This window comes from Numida meleagris, chromosome 6 (genome assembly GCF_002078875.1).
Source record: "Numida meleagris isolate 19003 breed g44 Domestic line chromosome 6, NumMel1.0, whole genome shotgun sequence".
In the NCBI taxonomy this organism is placed as follows: Eukaryota; Metazoa; Chordata; class Aves; order Galliformes; family Numididae; genus Numida; species Numida meleagris.
The window spans coordinates 9,234,504-9,253,415 of record NC_034414.1 but is presented as its reverse complement, the minus strand read 5'-3'; the positions used below and the strand labels follow the sequence as shown (position 1 = coordinate 9,253,415).

The 18,912-nt window shown below is 34.9% G+C and overlaps 1 protein-coding gene across 7 annotated transcripts in view; it reads right to left on the bottom strand.

Moving 5' to 3' along the window:
* SBF2 (SET binding factor 2) overlaps positions 1-18,912 on the bottom strand; it is a 243,563-nt gene that overhangs the window by 34,856 nt on the left and 189,795 nt on the right. For 4 of the 7 annotated variants that reach the window (XM_021401517.1, XM_021401518.1, XM_021401519.1 and 1 more), the window contains 8 exons: positions 18,111-18,238; positions 15,643-15,818; positions 14,595-14,740; positions 10,785-10,983; positions 10,184-10,380; positions 4,585-4,722; positions 3,478-3,573; positions 291-362 (listed from right to left, as the gene is read on the bottom strand). In XM_021401517.1, the coding sequence (XP_021257192.1) occupies positions 291-362; positions 3,478-3,573; positions 4,585-4,722; positions 10,184-10,380; positions 10,785-10,983; positions 14,595-14,740; positions 15,643-15,818; positions 18,111-18,238 (1,152 nt within the window). The remainder of the gene's footprint in view (positions 1-290; positions 363-3,477; positions 3,574-4,584; positions 4,723-10,183; positions 10,381-10,784; positions 10,984-14,594; positions 14,741-15,642; positions 15,819-18,110; positions 18,239-18,912) is intronic. The other 3 variants (XM_021401520.1, XM_021401521.1, XM_021401523.1) reach the window with 3 other exon arrangements.

Genomic DNA, 18,912 nt, shown 5'->3' with positions numbered 1-18,912 from the left:
TTGTATGTGTCCCTTTGCATGATATCATAGTATTATTCAGGCACAATATGGTGAAGTGTGTGGCTATTAACTGTCATTTCATAATACACTCAATGTCCAAAGGAAACGAAAAACCCAAAACATAACAAAACCACAACCTAAAAACCTGGTAAACCTAAAAAGCCCTGAAGTTTGTTAATGCTCTGAGAGTTAAGGCTTTACGACAGCATTGCTTTAGCATACATTAAAATACAGTAGTGATTATGGAGACAGTAAATAAGAATGTGGTTTCAGGACACAGAATACAGTACCTTGATGGACTCTTCCCTTAGTTGCTGATTTGGAATTGGAATGAGTGAAACATTTATCTCTGTACCCAAGCACTGGCAGATAAACAGTAAAGACAGAAGGAGGAGGAATGGAATGCACATTGCAGCAAGGCACATTGCAGCAAGACACAATGCAGGAGAAAAGAAAAGGGTTACTTATTAATTTCTGAAGATCTAGTACATACTGGATTCCTTTATAGTATATTATATATCAGACAGTACAAATTTTAGTCGTCACAAGACAAAACATCAATCAAGATAGAACAGCAACATAAAGTGGAAAGGAAGTATCCATTTATCAAAAAGGAGTAATTTTCATTACAATTGCAGTAGTTTTAAACACATAACACAGCCATCAGGTGGTTTTCTAATAATCTATAATACCAAAGGGTACTTAATGACTACATCATTCAGCTGAATCCTTTATTGAATGCTTCACACCAGCTGAACATTGGCTTAATTAGAAATCCCACACTGCAGTGCACTTTTTAAAAACTGTTTTAGTCTATTGTAAGTAGGTAACTTAACAGACCTTAAAATCAAATTGGAATGTAAGATGCTAGTTCTACACATCTAGACGAATTTTTAAAGGACTGTGTAAGACCATACAACCTAGAGAACTTCCAATATCTATCACACACACAAAAAAAACCCCACATCCCTTGCATAAATACTCATTTTCAGTGGGAGTCTTATCAGAGCATACAAACATATTTTTGGCTCCAAAGCCACATCTACACTATCAACTTCTTTTTATATAAATGTTCTATTAAAACATATTCAAAGTTAATATAGCCTACTTATAAAACAAATGACTGAATCTGTATTTATTCATTATAAAGATCCTAGTATTTTCCAGCAGAAGCAAATCATACAGACAAAGCATTTTAGTCTATTAATTACACATCAGTGCCAGGTAACAATTGCTGTTCTTTAGAACCAACTATTGTTATAAAGTAATGTAAGAAAAGGTATACATTTTTGAGTAAACTTATGACTTTTATGAAGGATATTAACCAACTTATTGTCTCAAAAAAGCCCCAAAATGAAAATAAACTATGAAATAGAAGTATTTGGCAAATACTTCCCATCAGAAAAAAATGTTTTCTAGGTGAATACTTTGCTGCAATGTTCCAGATGTAGTAAAAAAAAAAGTACCTAGCACAAAAACTGTAGAATATTCAGAACAATGATTATTTTAAAAGTTGGAATTGCTATTCAAGCACTGGCACGTATTTTTTCAGTTTAAATTTTAAAGGATGCATATTAAAAACAAATAGTGCCTGGCACAAAGGAATAGCAAATGTCATTTTCAATTCGTGTAGCCAAGCTGAACCTGGCTTGAGCCCTATACATGTGACAATAACAATAAGGAAAGAAAGCATAACCTAGAATTCAATGTACAAAAATGCTGCAATTTTATTTTCTACAGTGTAGTGCATAATCCAGTTATGAAATGGATCTTGCAAACTGCTTGCTATGATAAAGTAAGTAGCTCATCACGCTGCTTTTATTTTGTTTTTATTTGGTGAAGGGTATTTGCTGGCATTTTTTTGTTTGTTTTTTGCTTTTTTGAGTTATTCTGAGGAATATGAAGAGGAATCACTTTAGATTGTCTGCATAAAATAAGTTTGTTCCTGTAATTTCACATGTACAATGTAACTAACTTGTAAAAGTAGTAAAAATCCTTATGATAACAGACCATGTGAATTCACTTATTTGAGAACAACATTTTTAGGTTTAATACGTATTTTGTACTTGAGAGTTTCTTCTGAAAGAATTCTGTTAGCTAACCTAAAAAAATCCCGCATCTTTGCTTCTTTACAGGAAGATATTCCCTTTCCTTTCTCTCTCCTGTCAACTTCTCATCCTCACTAGGGCTCCCACTGTCCTTGTCAAACATTCTCAAGTTTCAGCGAAGTACTCCTGCTGAACTGTGAACAGACTGTAGATACTGGTCTGTAGTTGCATTCTTCAGATATACAGAGAAGGTGTGGCAATAGTCCAGCAAGATACAAGGTAACTTTCCAGCCCTTTTCCTGATCACTGATGAAATGTAGCCAAGAGACAATGTCCAACAAAACACCTCTTTTATTTAATAATCTGACTTGAGACTCCTTTTCCTTCACTGAGTAGCTCACCATATCACATTTATCACAAACTTTAATCCCAGAAATAAGTAATTTCAGTAATCCTTTCAGCCAACCAGGAAGGTTTTTTTTATCCAGGCCATCTTCATGGCTCCTCAACGGCACTTCGCTGTTGGCACTTCTGTCCCAACATGAGGCAATGGGAAACAACCAAACACCTGCTGTCAGCTACCCAGCATTTTCACTATTTCATTACTGAAACAAGCAGTGAACAGCCACCAATTCATCTAACAATTCCAGACATTGCTAAACTGCTCTTTGGTTTCCTGGCATTTTACCTATCCGATTGCTATCTCTGTTTTTTCACCTCCATGTACTCCAGTAGAGTCATAAAGGAAGAAAAGCACCTTTTATATGCATAAAAATACTTCTTTAGCAGCCTTCAGCTCTAACAAATACGTAATGTATTTATGGAATTCACCACGCTAATTTAGGTACGTAAGTTCTCTGTGCACAGAGAAGATCATAATTTCATTAGACTAGAAAAGCAGTTGGAAATCACAGAAGGAGTCTGCTGTAAAAATGACACCTTCCCAAAGAAGGCACGGACAAGTAACTCCTTCCTTTATCTAGAGTTAAATTGTTTAGGTTATTTGTAACTTGATGAAGTGTCAGCTCATCTTCAGCCAAACGCCAGGCTACTACAAATTACAGAATTGTAGATTCTGAAGTCCATTCAATTCTAATGCAAAACGTGTGATTTTAGGCCACACATTTCAAGTAAATTAAAAATATGGATGAATCACAAGGTATTCAAAAACATAATTCTTGAGTGCTTATTTTTCCACTAATTTCCATCAAGAAATAAGCTTTATTTCAATGGTAACTGAACAACTAAAACAGAAATTAGATACTTAGATTATGTTATGGATTGAGGCGAATCTGTAATTTCTGTTTTGTTGTTTCATACTGTAATACATTTGTAAGCAGTGTCATTATTTTTTATTTCACTAATATTTTGTTATCACTTATTATTTCAAATAACAAAGGTGCTTAGACTTTGAGCTAGTCTTACTAACCTCCTCGAGCAAAGCTATTGGATAGATTTACATCCAAATGTCCTGGCACTACCTGCTTAAACACAGTAGACATTCTTGAAGCCCTCCTTTCAGTGCCTAAAGTCAGCCAAAAAAAGAACAGAAGATTAAAAACACTGCAGTGTTACTCAGACTAACACTTAACATAAATGATGAAAATATTTTTTCCACCCTTAATACAGATAATTCTTGCCAATTTTGTACTTCTGATACATTGTTTTAAGACAGATGTATACACTGGCAACAGAATGAAGATGTTAGATACAGCTAAGCAATCGACATATTTAATAATAAATGGAGCAAAGCATGCACACTTTGGAAACAGTGTTATTTAACAAGAAAAGCCACTGTTTGGGTATTTTATGCTGATTTCCACCAACTGAATAAGGCAAGACAGACAATTTCAACTTGCATTCTTTTCTTTTTAAGACTTCGGGGATACTTTCACATAAAATGTATCAGTTTTCATCAAATAATAATCAAAATAAAATATTTACCTAAATAATGTCTTTTGAGAGAGTTTTCATTGCAAGTAAAGTTCCATGCAGAAATGGCATTAAAATATTATTATGAGTATGTAACACATAAAAATGCCTATACACCTCCCATTGCCCCTATTGTACATTTGTTCATGTAGAATCCAACACTGCAATCTCGCATTTTCTAATCATATGAAATAGAGTAGCATTCTACAGTCTCTTTGGGGTGGCAGTCTCTTATTGATAAGAGTTTTCAAGATGTTTCGTTTGTTATATAACACATTAAAGTTTATCTTTGTCTTTTATTATGTTATATAATGCAATTGTTTCATTTGATAACATAAAAAAAACAACCCACCAATTTGGAAAGTTCTCACATCTTAATATTCTGAAGGACTGAGGCTGAGAATCACTTACTGTCAGATTAAGAACACAGAAAATACAGAACACATTGTCTAAAACTAAGAGTAAATAAACTACCTGGAAAGTGTAGCAATAAAAGAAACAACGCAATTCATATTGGACAAATTGAACTAACATCAAATTCAAGAAGACTCTTTTCTCTTTTTTCAACTCAACCACATAAAAACACTACACAAAACAATTTTACCTGGTGATAGAGCAATTGTTGGTCTAACAGTGAGAGTATTACTGCCATTCATTTTGCAGTGGACGGATATCACATTCAGTAAGGCTTGAAGGTATTTTTCCTGTTCTATACTGCTGGAAGATTCTAAAGAAGCAGGAGCTAAATAGAGTCACAGGAAGAACAGCATACATTAAAATACACGTACATTTATAAATACACAGAATTAGAAAAAGAAAAAGCTTACTACGTAAAATAGTTCATTGAAAATTCCATGGTTTGTTTGTCGTATGTTCAAAAAGCCATTTCTTTGATAACAAAGAATGCCCAGATGTTCATCACCTGGCCGCAGAGCACACCCAGCAATGTTCTCTTGCATTCCACTTCACAAAGCTAAGCTTCTAAAAGAGTCTGTTAACCTGTGGTAACTATTTAAAACATTCATCATTCAGCAGTGGTCAGTAAAAACAGAATGAAGATAATGTAGTTTTTTCTTCACTCTCAGAATAAAAAGTAACATTTGCATGTTCGTGATACAGCTCAACAAATGTCAGCCTTAAAAAAAAAAAGAAGTGTAGAGGACAGGCAGAACAGTTTTTCAACACAAAAATGTTAAAATCATACTCAATCAGTAAAGAGCGGTTATTTAACTACAAGTGGAGGTTCCTTGAGATTTGTTGCCTCTCCACTCAAAGTATACATATATCAAAAGACATCATTGTTTGTGCCATCTGCTGCTGCATTAGAGACTTCAATGGACACAACCTTCACTTCCTTTAGGCAACCAACCCCCTGAATCTAGCCTCCTTAATGGAAGAGAGAGAGAAAAGAAGATGGACAGTGCACGCACACCTGGATAACATATGTCAATGAACCTCCAGTTCCAAAGAGCAAAATTCCTGTTCCCCAGTGACTGTTTACCTGTTCGTTCACCAGTAGGTAAGTTCAGGAAGTATCTGCTCAGATGCTTAGGTGGCGAATGGGAGAGGGGCTGCACTGTTTTAAGAACCATAATTCATTTTATGGAAACCTCTGAATAATCCTTGACATGCATGGAGTTTCAGAAGACTACTCTACTGATTTCAAAAGCTGAAATGTTCTCCAGCTGTCACTGATATTGACTGAGTTACTGGGAACACTGAGAAGGACCGCTCCAGAGAGAAGTGGCGGCAAAGGACTGGATGAAAGCAAAGCTAGAGCTGAACACAGATCGTGATCAAAAACAGAGAGTGGGAAAAAAAAAAGCATGATAAGAAAGTATGATGTCCTGAGAAAGCAGTGCAAGTTAAACAGATGCCCACTTAAGACTAGGAAGGTAAGAAACAAAGAGCAAAACACAAAATTAATGTAAAAACATCAAAAAGAGCTTTAAATGTGTGTTAGGAAATCAATTTATCATTACAGGAAACTATCTTAACACGGAAAAAACACCATTTGTGTCCAGGTGCAAGGACTTGAAGGAAGGGAAGGAGATGAATGTCAGGTCCTGGGCCATACTATGACTGTGACGACAAAAAATTTTCGAATCTCAAGGCAATAGGTTTTTTCATCTAGACTTGCTAGAGGACAAAAATGTACCTTGATCTGAATTTGGAATCAGAGATGAAAAAGAGAGTCAGACAACTCAACTGAGTACATTTTGACATGCCACAATTACTGCAACTTATAAAGAGTTTTCTCCAGTAATGCTCCAATCACATTCTCTGCTGGAGACTGTTATGTAAAATGTTTGAAGTGGTAAAAGATGTTTCAAACTAGATTTAAACAGTATATAAATCTATCTAAATCTAAATAGGAACTTTCAGTGGTATAAGTCAGTTGAAAGATTGTGCAGAGGAAAAAGATCCGGGGTTGTTGGTCAACACTCAGCTGAACATGAGCCAGCAGTGTGCCCAGGTGGCCAAGAAGGCCAATGGCATCCTGGCTTGTATCAGAAATAGTGTAGCAAACAGGAGGAGGGAAGTGATAGTCCTCCTGTATTCAGCTTTGGTGAGGCCGCACCTAGAGTACTGTGTCCAGTTTTGGGCCCCTCACTAGAACACATTGAGAACCTAGTCCGTGTCCAGAGAAGGGCAATGAAGCTGCTGAAGGGTCTGGAAGACAAGTCTTATGAGGAGCGGCTGAGGGAACTGGGACTGTTCAGTTTGGAGAAGAGGAAGCACATAGGAAACCTTATTGCCCTCTACAACTACCTGAAAGGAGGTTGTGGCGTGGTGGGGGTTGGCCTCTTCTCCTACACAGCTAGTGATAAGGAAGAGAGGAAATGGCCTCAAGTTGAGTCAGGGAGGTTCGGGTTGGATATCAGGAAAAACTTCTCTGAAAGACTGGTCAGGCACTGGGAACAGGCTGCCCGGGGAGGTGGTTGAGCCCCTGAAGGTGTTACAGAAATGTGAAGATGTGATACTAAGGAATAAGGTTTAATGGGCAACATTGGTGTTAGGTGGATGGTTGGACTAGATGATCTTGCAGGTCTTTTTCAACCTTAATGATAATGTTTGTATGAAATTGGTTGTCCAATTAGGAAGTGATTAGAAAATGCACATGTAGGAAACATTATGCAGCTGCTGTTTAAGAAAGTGGGAAGAGTCTGAAGAGAAACATTTTTGCTTCTAATTTTAAGCAAGGTGTGCACATCCCAAAATTTAATTGAATAAAAGGAAATGAGATGTCTACACAAAGGATGATGTCCTTACCACTTCCACTTGCAAAGGTTTATTTGTGAATACTATTGCATGTCTTTCAGTAAGGAGACTCAAGAGATAAATAGTTTGATGTACACAAAATTCTTGCAGAACTAGGCAGATATGTGAGTTAAGATTCAGGACAATAATGTCCGCATGACAGATTATAGATGGAAAATTTGCCCTTCAACCTCACCACCAATCACTGTTTACCTTATGTGCACAAGGTAAACAGGCATTCTCATACAATGACTGTTCTTTTAAGTGCTATGTCATATGTGAAGCACGGATTTAAATAAAAGATGGAAATGGTGATCCAGTAAGCAACTTCAAGAATCCAAGGAAACGCATTCCTTACTAATGCAATAAAATTGCCTCAGCTGTTACCATCATGTGCTCTATCTGCCTGCTTGTAGGGTGCTCCATCTTTATCTTAAAACAGGTCCTAGTGTAGTCCATAATCTGGCTTATATCAAGAAAGCTGTTCTCTTAAACAGCGTTTCTACATACAACAAACATAAGTGGTCTTCCTACATGGCAGAAGACCAACACTTGGTACTCAGGCGTAGAATGTCATACTTGGAACTACAGTGCTCTGCAAATTAATTCCCAAAACAGGTAAAGTGAAATTCAGAAACCAATCTCCATGTTTAAAGGAACTTTCGAAAAGACCAGTATATTCTCTATTCCATATTCAGACATCTGTTAATAATTCTTTGTGAACAGAAGTTAGAAAAATACCATTCTGTTGCATATGGTTTAGTTCCATAGAACTATTCATTACTGTGCATAGTTTCTCCAAAAAATAAATTCTGTGCTTCTAATAAAAATAATTGATCTCAACTGTCTCTTAAAGATGAAAAACTGCTTAACATACAATATAACAGCAGGCCACAAACATTAATTTGCAGCAGGTCCACTTCACTTCTGTCTATCAATCCTGAACTGCTGAAAAAAATCTTTTACGGAATCTCTGCTTAGGCAGGTATGTACCTACCAACGTGAACTTTAAGATGATCTTTGTTCTCTCAGATTGTGTTACAGTGCATTTTTCAGTATAGACCCTGCACTGTACGCAACTCTTACCAAAGCAAATACATTCAGAAGCACCTGTGCATAACTATCTTTAGTGATCAAAGATTCAACTTCATTAAAAATAAAACAAGTACCCTATAAACATTTTTTATTATCCTCACAGTCTCTTCCTGAGGAGTCTCCATAACCCTTCACATTTTAAAGGAAGCGGACACTAATATCTGCCATAGCAGGCACAGTTAGCGTCAAACAGACTGTTTCCTAACATACTACCAGAAATATGACAGTGACAATGCCAATATAAAAAAACTATGTAAAATTAAAAAGAGATAACTGCAAAAACAATGAGATTACACATAAGAAATGCGTTAAAAGAGTTTGTGATCTTATTTTGGAAGACTCTTGAATGCTCATGCACACAGAAATGTAAGCTACTGCAGAGAACATGGAAGTATTTGTCTTTATATAATTTGCAGACTATCCCTGCAAAATTACTCCAGTTGAATCTATACCAGGCTAAAGATGGCTTGCCTGATACTTTACTTAAGACAATCAGTAAGGAACCAGCTGATAAGACCAGCATTTGAATTATCATGCCTCAGATTCACATCTAAAGTCTGTGGAGCAACTGGCAAAGCTCAAGTTAGGCAACTGCTATTTTAATTATTGGTAATACTCCACTGACTCATTTTAAGAATCTTCTCAAGAAAAAAAAATGTATTATATAAAACTCAATTTATTACCTTCCTCTTCCAACTAAAATACATACATGCAGACCAGAAAAGAGATGCACTAAATCAAAACTGAATAGCTTTGATAGCTTTCTCTAGCTTTGAACTGAATGTTCAGACTAGTGATTCAAAAGTTAACACTAACAGCCAGTCAAGACATTGACTGAAGCAAAAGAATGATCTTCTAGTAATATCTCTGAGAGTTTGAGATTTTTAAGGTGAATTTGATATACACAAAAAAACATAAAGGTAAATATTGTGCCAGATAATAACTATTCTTTAAAAATAATAAAAATGATGATTTCACAAAGACACTCTGTAAAGCAAAACTTCACCTAAAGGACTTTGTACATCAAGCTATCTTCTGTCATGAGTCTTCAATCTGCTTTTTATTCAACTTGCATTTATTTGCATAGCATGTTTGTTAAGTTTTTGAAAAATTCCCTAACTATACAAATACATAACAAATTCACTTCTAACATTAAATTAACTCCCAAGAAACTATCAGCATAAGACATAGAAATCCAGGCAGTCACAGTAAGTGTCCTACATATTACAGGTGAATGATGAAAGTTGACTAATGTCCTTTCCAGAACTAATTTTGCTCTAATATGCTATATTCTTCTGAAAAATTAACTAGTTTGACAAATATTTAATTAACACAAAGACCCCAAGGAGAATCTTTCAGATCTACGCTTTACAAAATTAAACTAAGATGACATTGAAAGACATCAGAAAATCTAATGGATAATGTTCGTTCTAGTATTTTATATAATACTTTATTAAAAGTGACTACATACGCTCATTACATCAACCAGTGTAAAGAAAAAAGATAAATGAAGGCAAACGGGGAATTATTAGAAAATAAGATACTTTATTCACTGAGACACTGCATATGGCAGGTGGCAGCTTTTACTGAAGACTTTCTGGTTTATATATAATTTCTGTTCAGATTAGTTCAACTGACATTTTTCAACTACCTTCATACCATTCAGCGTCTGATTCTTGACATACATCAATTACACCGAACTATTACAATATCAGATAACCATCCATATCCCAGGACTATATTAAACCACCTCTCTGATTCCCTCCAGAAAGAACTTCCAAATTAAAAAAATATATAGATATATATATACATATATATATAAATAAAATCTGGCTGCATCAGCTCACCTGTAGTATGTGTGTTTTGGGATTTGAAGAGGCCAACAACACCTTTTCCATGGAAGCCCCCAGATCTAAGTAGAAGAGAGCTGTTTTTTGTGTTTTTCCAACACACAACTGGTAGGCGATTGTGACGGTAACAGCGAGCAACTCTCTGCAAACTGCTGTCTTGAACTGACTGAGGTACTACCAGAAGCCCAGGGTAACTGTATTGACAACAAGTGAAAAAAAACCAGAAGAACAATTAAATCTGCTCTCAAATTTGTAAACAGGGAAAAAAAATCCTAAAATTACAGGCTGAATGTATGTAGATTGCTCCAAAAATAATGTCTCCTATATTTCTATGGAAAAACTACAACAAAGCGCACCTTAACACTATTCAACGGAGCAAATTCTTAGCCATGAAGCACCATTTTTCAACATAGTCCTCACCATTAGCTATGAATTTTCACCAGCCAAAAACAACAGCTTGCACGGTACTCTCTTAACAATCTGGGCCAGAAGAGGTGACTCACTGCCACTGTCATCACTGCTGAAACACACCACCCACCACCTCACTGGGCTCACATCATCTTTATTTCCAAATGCTTGTCTGAATTGGTAAACTTACCTTCTGCAGAGTGAATACATTCTGTTCAGTGCGGTTATTCTCAAGTATTCCATTTTTGAGCGAGAAGTATTACTACTGATGGTCCCTAATCCTAAACGTTGATAGTCTCTGAAACAGGCTCTTTCTACTAATTGCTCCATTGTTGACTTCTCTGATGCTTTTAGGGTGCCACTTGTGTGCAGCTCACTGTCATCTGAAACTGAAGTTAAAAATCTTTGAGTTTGCTAATGTAAAGGTCAGCAGTTACAAAAATCCACGCTGTTTTCTGAAATTATTAATTTGTCTTATTGTTAATGATCAATGAAAAGCACTAACATGTACAAACTATGGCTTACAGAAATTCTGACCAACAAAATAATATTTCAGTCAAAAAACTTAAATACATCTCACAGCTACCTACTGCCCTACTGGTCAGCATGGCTGACACCTCTCTCATGTTAAAATCCCAGAAAAAGGTCTCTTGTAGAATGATTTGAACAGAACTGAGGCAACTTTTCTTGCACTAGTGTATTTATTCAAACAAACTCACAACTGCTGTACAAAGATGTACATGAGACAGAATAATTAAAAAATGAGCACAAAGTCATGAAACACCCAAGATAAAATAGATCTCCTAATTCTTTTAAACAATCTTCAAAAGATGTAACAATCTTTTTAAAGCTTGGTTCAAATTAAAAATATTTCTGTCATGAGAAGTTGAATGCGGGCTTCTTAATGCTTCAGTTTCAATGTCAAACAGCAACTTTCTTCAGCCATGCACATCAGTTTCATTTTCCAAAGCAGAAAAACCTTTAATCATGAGATAAAAACCCTGTCACAAGTTTGAACTGCACTGAAATTCAAGTCAAGCAAGGTCTTTGTATAAAATCTGCCACCTGTCTGTTATTAGCACTTCACTATTTCCAAATACTGAAAGTAGATTTTCTGTTTGCAGCATGTATCAGTTGCTACCATTTTATCTCAAGCATTAAAGTATGTGCATATGAGAGGAAGTATTTCTTCAAGAATTTGGCACTGAGAAGTGTATAAAGATTTGAATTTTAAAGAGGCCTTTATAAAATTGAAAATTAAAATTAATTTGAAAACTAAAATTAAGACACAATTAATACTTGTCAGTAGACAACATTCAGAATTTACAGAAGTGCATTTTAGATGCACCCGCTTTTTGTGCATGTTAGCATATAAGCTACATGAATAATTATATTGCCCCTGCACTGCATCATACAAAAATAACTATTCCCTATTTGAGCTAAATAATGAAAAGTTTAATGCTATGAATATCTCCTCTTTTTCTATATTTTCATATTTGTCCTGGTTAAGGAAGAACTTTACAAAGTATGTAAAACTATGAAATTCACTAATAGTAATAAATGAAACAGGATTTTGAATTAATTTTATTTCAGGGAATACAGAAGCTTGGTACTTAATAGTTTTGAACACTATAACTATCTTAGATGAGAGTGTATTTTCAATTTTTTTTCCCTAAATGCACTTTTCTCTCATGAATTGGAGATTGGAGATCACAACTTAAAATCATTTCCCTGTAGGTGTAAAAAGCTAGATATTATAAGAGCTCATATCAGCGCTGTTAAATTGAAAAGGGAAGATACTGTTCTATCTCAAGTTCTAGATGCCTTTTGTTTTCATTTGATTTTGAAAACATAAGGAAGAGACCCTCTGTTTCACTCTTCTTGAGATATGACTGCTTGTGTAAGCATGTTTTACACATGGCCTCCTATTTTCTGGAACATATCACTATGATCACCCATAGCAAATAGATTTTAGTAATAGTGCCATTCAAAAGTTTCTGAAAATATAAAGATTAAGAGGCAATGGAGGAGGAAAAAATCCCAGGTGATCATTAGCAACAACTTTTATCTAGAGTACTGTGCCCAGTTCTGGAAATGAAACTGAAGTTATATGTTGACCAGTTAAAGACAACCTAGAGAAGAACGATGAAGAACTCAGAACTCTGTAAGTACTCAGAACACTATAAAGTTATATATACTCATATATATATATATGAGAGTATATATATCATTTATATTATCCAATATATATATTTATATATATATTTATATATATATTATTATATAATATATTTATATTATATATTATATATATATATATTATTATATAATATAATTATATTATTTATTGGATGAGAGAGATGGAGTAGACGATCTCCTGAAGCTCCTTCCACCCCATCCTTAATGCTTCTTTTTACAAGACAATGCATCACCTGCTGCAGATAGTTCTGTTTGTTTCATTGTTGGTATAGCTGCAAAAGTCCCTAAACTTCCATTTTTAAGACTTGCAAACAAACAGTAGTTTGCAGCAATTAATACAAAACAAATTGCAGTCATTAAATGGCAAATTTTCTATGGCTATTTGTACTCTGTCTGAAATGAGGAGTACTACAGCTCAGATGTCAGCGCAATGTGGAAAGAAACGTAAGCTGTCAGACTTTAATCACCTTACACATACCCAGTCACAACATCTGGAAAGCCGCAGGTAGGAAGCCTCACAATTTATCTTTTTGTATTTTTGTCAGAGGAGGGAAGAAAGTGACTGTCACTAATATTTATGTGCTCACAGAAGAATACAGTTGTTTTGCACACAGAAAATGCAGAAACTCCTAGCATTTCTTCACTGTCATTGAGAAGTATGAACACACAGGCTTGATCATGCTTGGTCTCTCTGAGAGATGGACACAAAATCATGCCCAGGACAGGCTCAACTTGCTGAATTCCTTCTGAGCTGAAGATTCCACAACATTAGAGCACATACTAACTCAGCACTTAAGGAAGAGGCTGGAAATTCAATTAAGAATGTAACTTTTCAGCTGTGTAAAGACATTCTGTATTTCGTAATCTTTTTTTCTGCCTTTTTTCCACCATATTTATCTGGAATGAAATAACAGGATCAGTATTTTTCAGCTTCCCTGGAACGGCCGATTTCTCTTTGGGAGAGAACAGAGAATGTGCAGTAACACAGTTTGGTGTCAGAGAACTTTTATTTATCTGTGCATATATCAAATAAGTCACCCTACTCACTGACTAAATATCCAGGCAGCAAATTTGGTTTGTTTGATGTTTCAAAGAAGTTATTAGTGTTTCATAAACACTTCATTATCTGAAATACCACTTTTTTTTTTTTTTTTTTTAAGGAAAGAATGGTATGACAAAACAATACCTGTTAATGTACAGGAGAATCTGGTTCCCTCTAGTGGATTATTATAAATTAGCACTGGTCCAGATAAGGATATACTGACAGCAGCACATGGTAGGAAAAGAAGTATTTGGAAGAAAGTCAAACTCCACACCATTACACTATACAAAGTGTCCAAATCACTTTCTAACTTCTCTCCCCAGTTCCTTTCAACCAAAGTTGGGAAAAATGGTATTTTCAGTAACAACGTCTTCTGTTGCCTTCAGAAATCACTCATCACTTCCACACACATAAAATTTGCCTATAATACTTGCTGTTTCTTGAACCTCGCCAATTACTGCTCTCTCATTACAGACAAAGTAAAGTCAGGCTTTCTAAAGACATTACATGAAAATATTTTGATAATTAGAAAAAAAGTCTCTTGTGCTTTACCACTGAATGATGCTGGCTTCCTCTTTTACACTATATGTCTGGTCATTGCAAATGAAAACATTCAATCAATGCACTATTTGAAAGCTTTCTCTTTCCTGTCTAGGAAGACTGCAATTTCTTCTTGAAGATACTACTCACCTAGCACACTGAAATTGAAGCATGACAGGATAGACATATCAACAAAAATGGAAATTGTTTTACTATTACCAGAGATATCATCATCTTCATTCCAGCCTGGACGATTCCCTCTTTCTTCCATTATTGTGCCCGTCTTCTTCTTCAGCAAATACTGGCGACCAATTGTCATCTTACCAGCACGTTTTGCTCCTTTCACAATGCTTTTTGAGAAGGTACTAAAAATTCATAGCAAAAAAAAAAGTTTTAAAAGATATAGTTCTTCTCAATAGCATGAACAGGTTTTTATGATGAACTTCCTTACCCAAAGGAAACTTATTTCTATTTCTCATTTGACATCAAAGTTAAAACTACCAGAAAAATGACCTCTATACAGATTTTTTAAATGCCAATTTTATTACTTTGAGAGTAATTTATGCCTACTACATATAATATAATGAATAGGCAGCCATAATATTTCTTTAGGTATTTGTATTTTGCTAGCAATGTAACAAACTTCTGAAGCTGACAGAGTGAAGGCAAGAAAGACAGAAATTACCTTAATGTTTTAAGATCGATGACTAGATTGAGATTCTACTTCTCTGTATCAATAATCAACATAGAATCACTGAAAGTACCACTTTCAGGGGTACTGAACAATGATCAGTCCAGTCTAGTAAAAATTAATGTATAACATAAAATTTAAGAGAGGACCCAAAGCTGAAACTCTAGATAATTAAAGAACACTAGGACACAGATTCTACTAAGGGTAAAATGAATTGTAGTCTACATTAGGTAACTAGTGTATAATTTAATAGACAAGAACTCTGTTTTAACGTTGGCATAGTTCACAGAATTGTTATTAATACTGTGTGTATTCAAAAATTTAATGAGATACTTGTTCAAAATTGCTGCAGCAATAGGTTTGGATAAATAATACGTTCTTATATCAAAATTTATTTCATATCAACCTACCTTTTATTCTGTAAACATTAAAAGACAGGGAGCATCATTTAATCAGTTCCTGGGAAAGTAAAAGTAACTAGAAGCTCCGGAGTTCTGAAAGTCTGTCTGATTATTTAAGGAATTTGACTAGAAGTAAACAAGAACATCAGCGATAGAAGAAGAGGAATAACTATACCGGAATGAAGTGTTCTTTTCTTTTTGCTTTGGTAAAATTATCTGCGGTGCTGTTTGTCCAGCTGCAAATGCAAAAGTGCTGAAGATAGACTGAGGATAACGGAACTTCATTAGCTGTTTCTTAAATATTTCCACCACTTCAGGACTTACTTCTTCATCAAATGCTACTTTAATTAACTGCATATTAAAAACAGGGCATGTTAGGAACTCAAAAAATAAATACATTTCCACAATTAAAGAAATTAAAAGATTTTAAAACACATCAGCAAAATCCTCATACCTAGGCTGTACAAAGCACATCAGAAAATACAAATATATGTATGTAAGTATATCTTATTGATTTTGAGGGATATTAGACAACTCGTTCATTTTTCTACTTGCTTTTAGTATTGATGTTGTAATACTAAGATATTTTCACCATCTGGAATTCTCATAACACCAAACACAAAATATTTTGGGTAATCTAAGTGGATGTATTGGCACTACAATATCCACAACAGTTAAAGTGCTAGTCACATGGAATAGCTCAGGTCAGAAGTATTCTATCAGATTTGCTATATACAGGGAAGTAGAATTGGTAATGTACTCTAATCAAAGCAATGCATTCATATGTCACTACCGTTATAATTCCATTATTTAGAGATTCCAATTTTTGCCTCACCTTGAAAACCATAAAAACTGCTAGTAATAAAGCATAACAGTGAAATCTGATCCTTGGAATGTAATTAAACTTGTACTATTCAATGCTGATCTATTTATCACATTAAAAATGCCTTTTAAAAAGTTATTTAAATATACATATATATAAATCTATCCATCTCCCTAATATCCTCAGTCAAAAGCATGAGAGTCAGCTCTGTGGTGAAAAGGAATTAAAAAAAAAAAAAAAAAGGAGAAAAAATTGAGAATCTGTAAGATGGTCTGAAAGAAATACAAGAATATGGAAAAAGCAAACAAAGAAATATCCTAGAGCTTTATTTTTGACTGCATACCTAAACACCTTTTGAGTGTCTTGTTTGTCATCTAGAAGATGGATTTCTCCATGTTTTTTTTTTTTTTTTTAAATTTCACTTGTTCTGTTCTGTAATTATTTTACAAATGATTAATAACTCTATTGTTCAAAGACCTCCTTGAGAGGAGTGCTTGAATCGTCGGGGGTTACACTGATACAAAGTTCCAAAGACATTAAATAGCATAACTGCAGCCAAAGCACTCTGAAAGTCCTAATTAATAAACAAAGACGGGGCTTGCTATTTCATACTGGGTTGAACTCTAGCTGTTAGAGAGGGAACAGAAGTAAACTGCTTGCTGATCGCTTTTGTTTTCATAACCTAACACAAAACTATGCTAAACAAAAGCAGGGATGATGCTTGACCAGAATCCAACACTAAGAGCATTGAGCTATGCCTGCATTTAGCACATCATTGAAGTATGCTAACTATCCTGGTAAAAAAAAATTCTGGAAAATAAAAGTTCTCAGGAAGTCCAATCAAAAAGTCCACAAGAGCAACTTTTTTTTGAGTTGTTTTACTTATTTGTATTCCTAGACTTATGCTTTAGAATACAATCTTGAAGGATGATTAATTAAATAATGATCACTTTCTAAGGAACTAGTAAAATACTGACAATATATTTCATTTTCAAATGTTGAAAAGAGACCGTTCTCAATGAAAACATGTTTCCATAGTTAGCTAACCTGAGAATACATTTCACATCTTAAGCTCTGAAGTCTGCTTTCGGTCTGTGATATAAAATCCTTTGTCTTCAATTTTTTATCTCTTAGGATTTGACCACATATTAGATTACCACCAATAGGAAACACTTAGGGAACGCTTAAGAGAATTAATGACTCCTCATTCTTACAAGTCCATCTCCGTCAACTGCCCCACAGTAGATGCTTCTGAAAATTCTGGACACAGTGAGGGGGCTACTAAAGACAGGAGAATACCTGAATCTGCAAAAGTCTAGACGTTTCACACAGAAGCCCATTGGTTCTGGCTACCAATGGCTGCAGTAAAGATTTCTGGGCAGATTCCATATGAGATGTTCTATGACCCTCTGTTATGGATTTTTCCAGAAAGCTAGTGAAGTGAGAAGTCTTGAAAGGCAACACTTATAGCTTTACCATACTCTTTCTATGTGGCTGGTGAAGAGAGAATGTGTGTTTCCACTGGCCTGCCTGGCCTCTGCTTACCCACATGAAGATATTTTGGACTCAAAATAGCCTTCTACTGAATCCACAGCAGAAAGATGAGGAAAGGAGAGAAAGAAATGAAATATGAAAACAGTAACAGTTTCAAATGAGCCAAAAAAAAAAAAAAAAAAGAGAGATTCTATGAGAGGACTGCACATACTTTATTGACTTTACAGAGGAGGATACTGAACTCTTCATAAGTAGCAGGACAAAGCACTGCTCATAAGTATTTTGAGCTGGTTACCTCACATAAATTTCACAAAACTTCCTTTTACCTGAAAGGTAGCAGAAGTGATCTGCAATCCTTCCTGCATACTTTGCTGCAGCTGGTTTTGTATAGTGATTTTCTTCTCCTTTGTAACAGATGCAATAGGAAAGCTCCGGATCACTGTCTGCTCTCCCACTGAGAACCACAGAATTATAATATTTATAGATACTTGCTTGATCACAGAATCAGATCTGTTTTTGTCACGCTGTACTCTGAACAGACAGGAATTCTGATATACAAAGCAACAGGAAAATAACTGAAAATAATTAATTTCACACAAAATACTTGAAAAGTTGATAAATTCCGAAGTATTATCCATAATGTGAAGCATTTGCTTTTTCTGCCTAATTTCAGTTTGGATGGTTGGAAAAATATTCTGAGTGTTTCTGTGTGTAGAAAATACACCCTAAAAACCTAGTTTGGAAAGGGGTCGAGAAACAGTTCCAAACTTAATTCACGTTCATATTGCATTATGCACCTTATAAACAATGAAAGTTATATACTGGCTTCTTTACAAACGACCATGAACTTTGCAAGATAAATTTATACTTCTGACAGACAACTTAATTTGCTTAGAAATGACAGATGTCAAAAGATGAAAAACTACAATTTAAAACATAATAAAAGCAATGCTTAATTTACTACTAATAATTTTAAGGAGATTACTAACTTATGGTTTTTTTTCATTTTACACACTGCCAGCAGTTGAAAAAAAAACTGTTGAACGAAAAGAAGTAGTGTAAGTCACAGATCACAGACAGTACATGTGCTGTCTTACCTGAAGAAATAAATTATAGTTAGGTTAAATG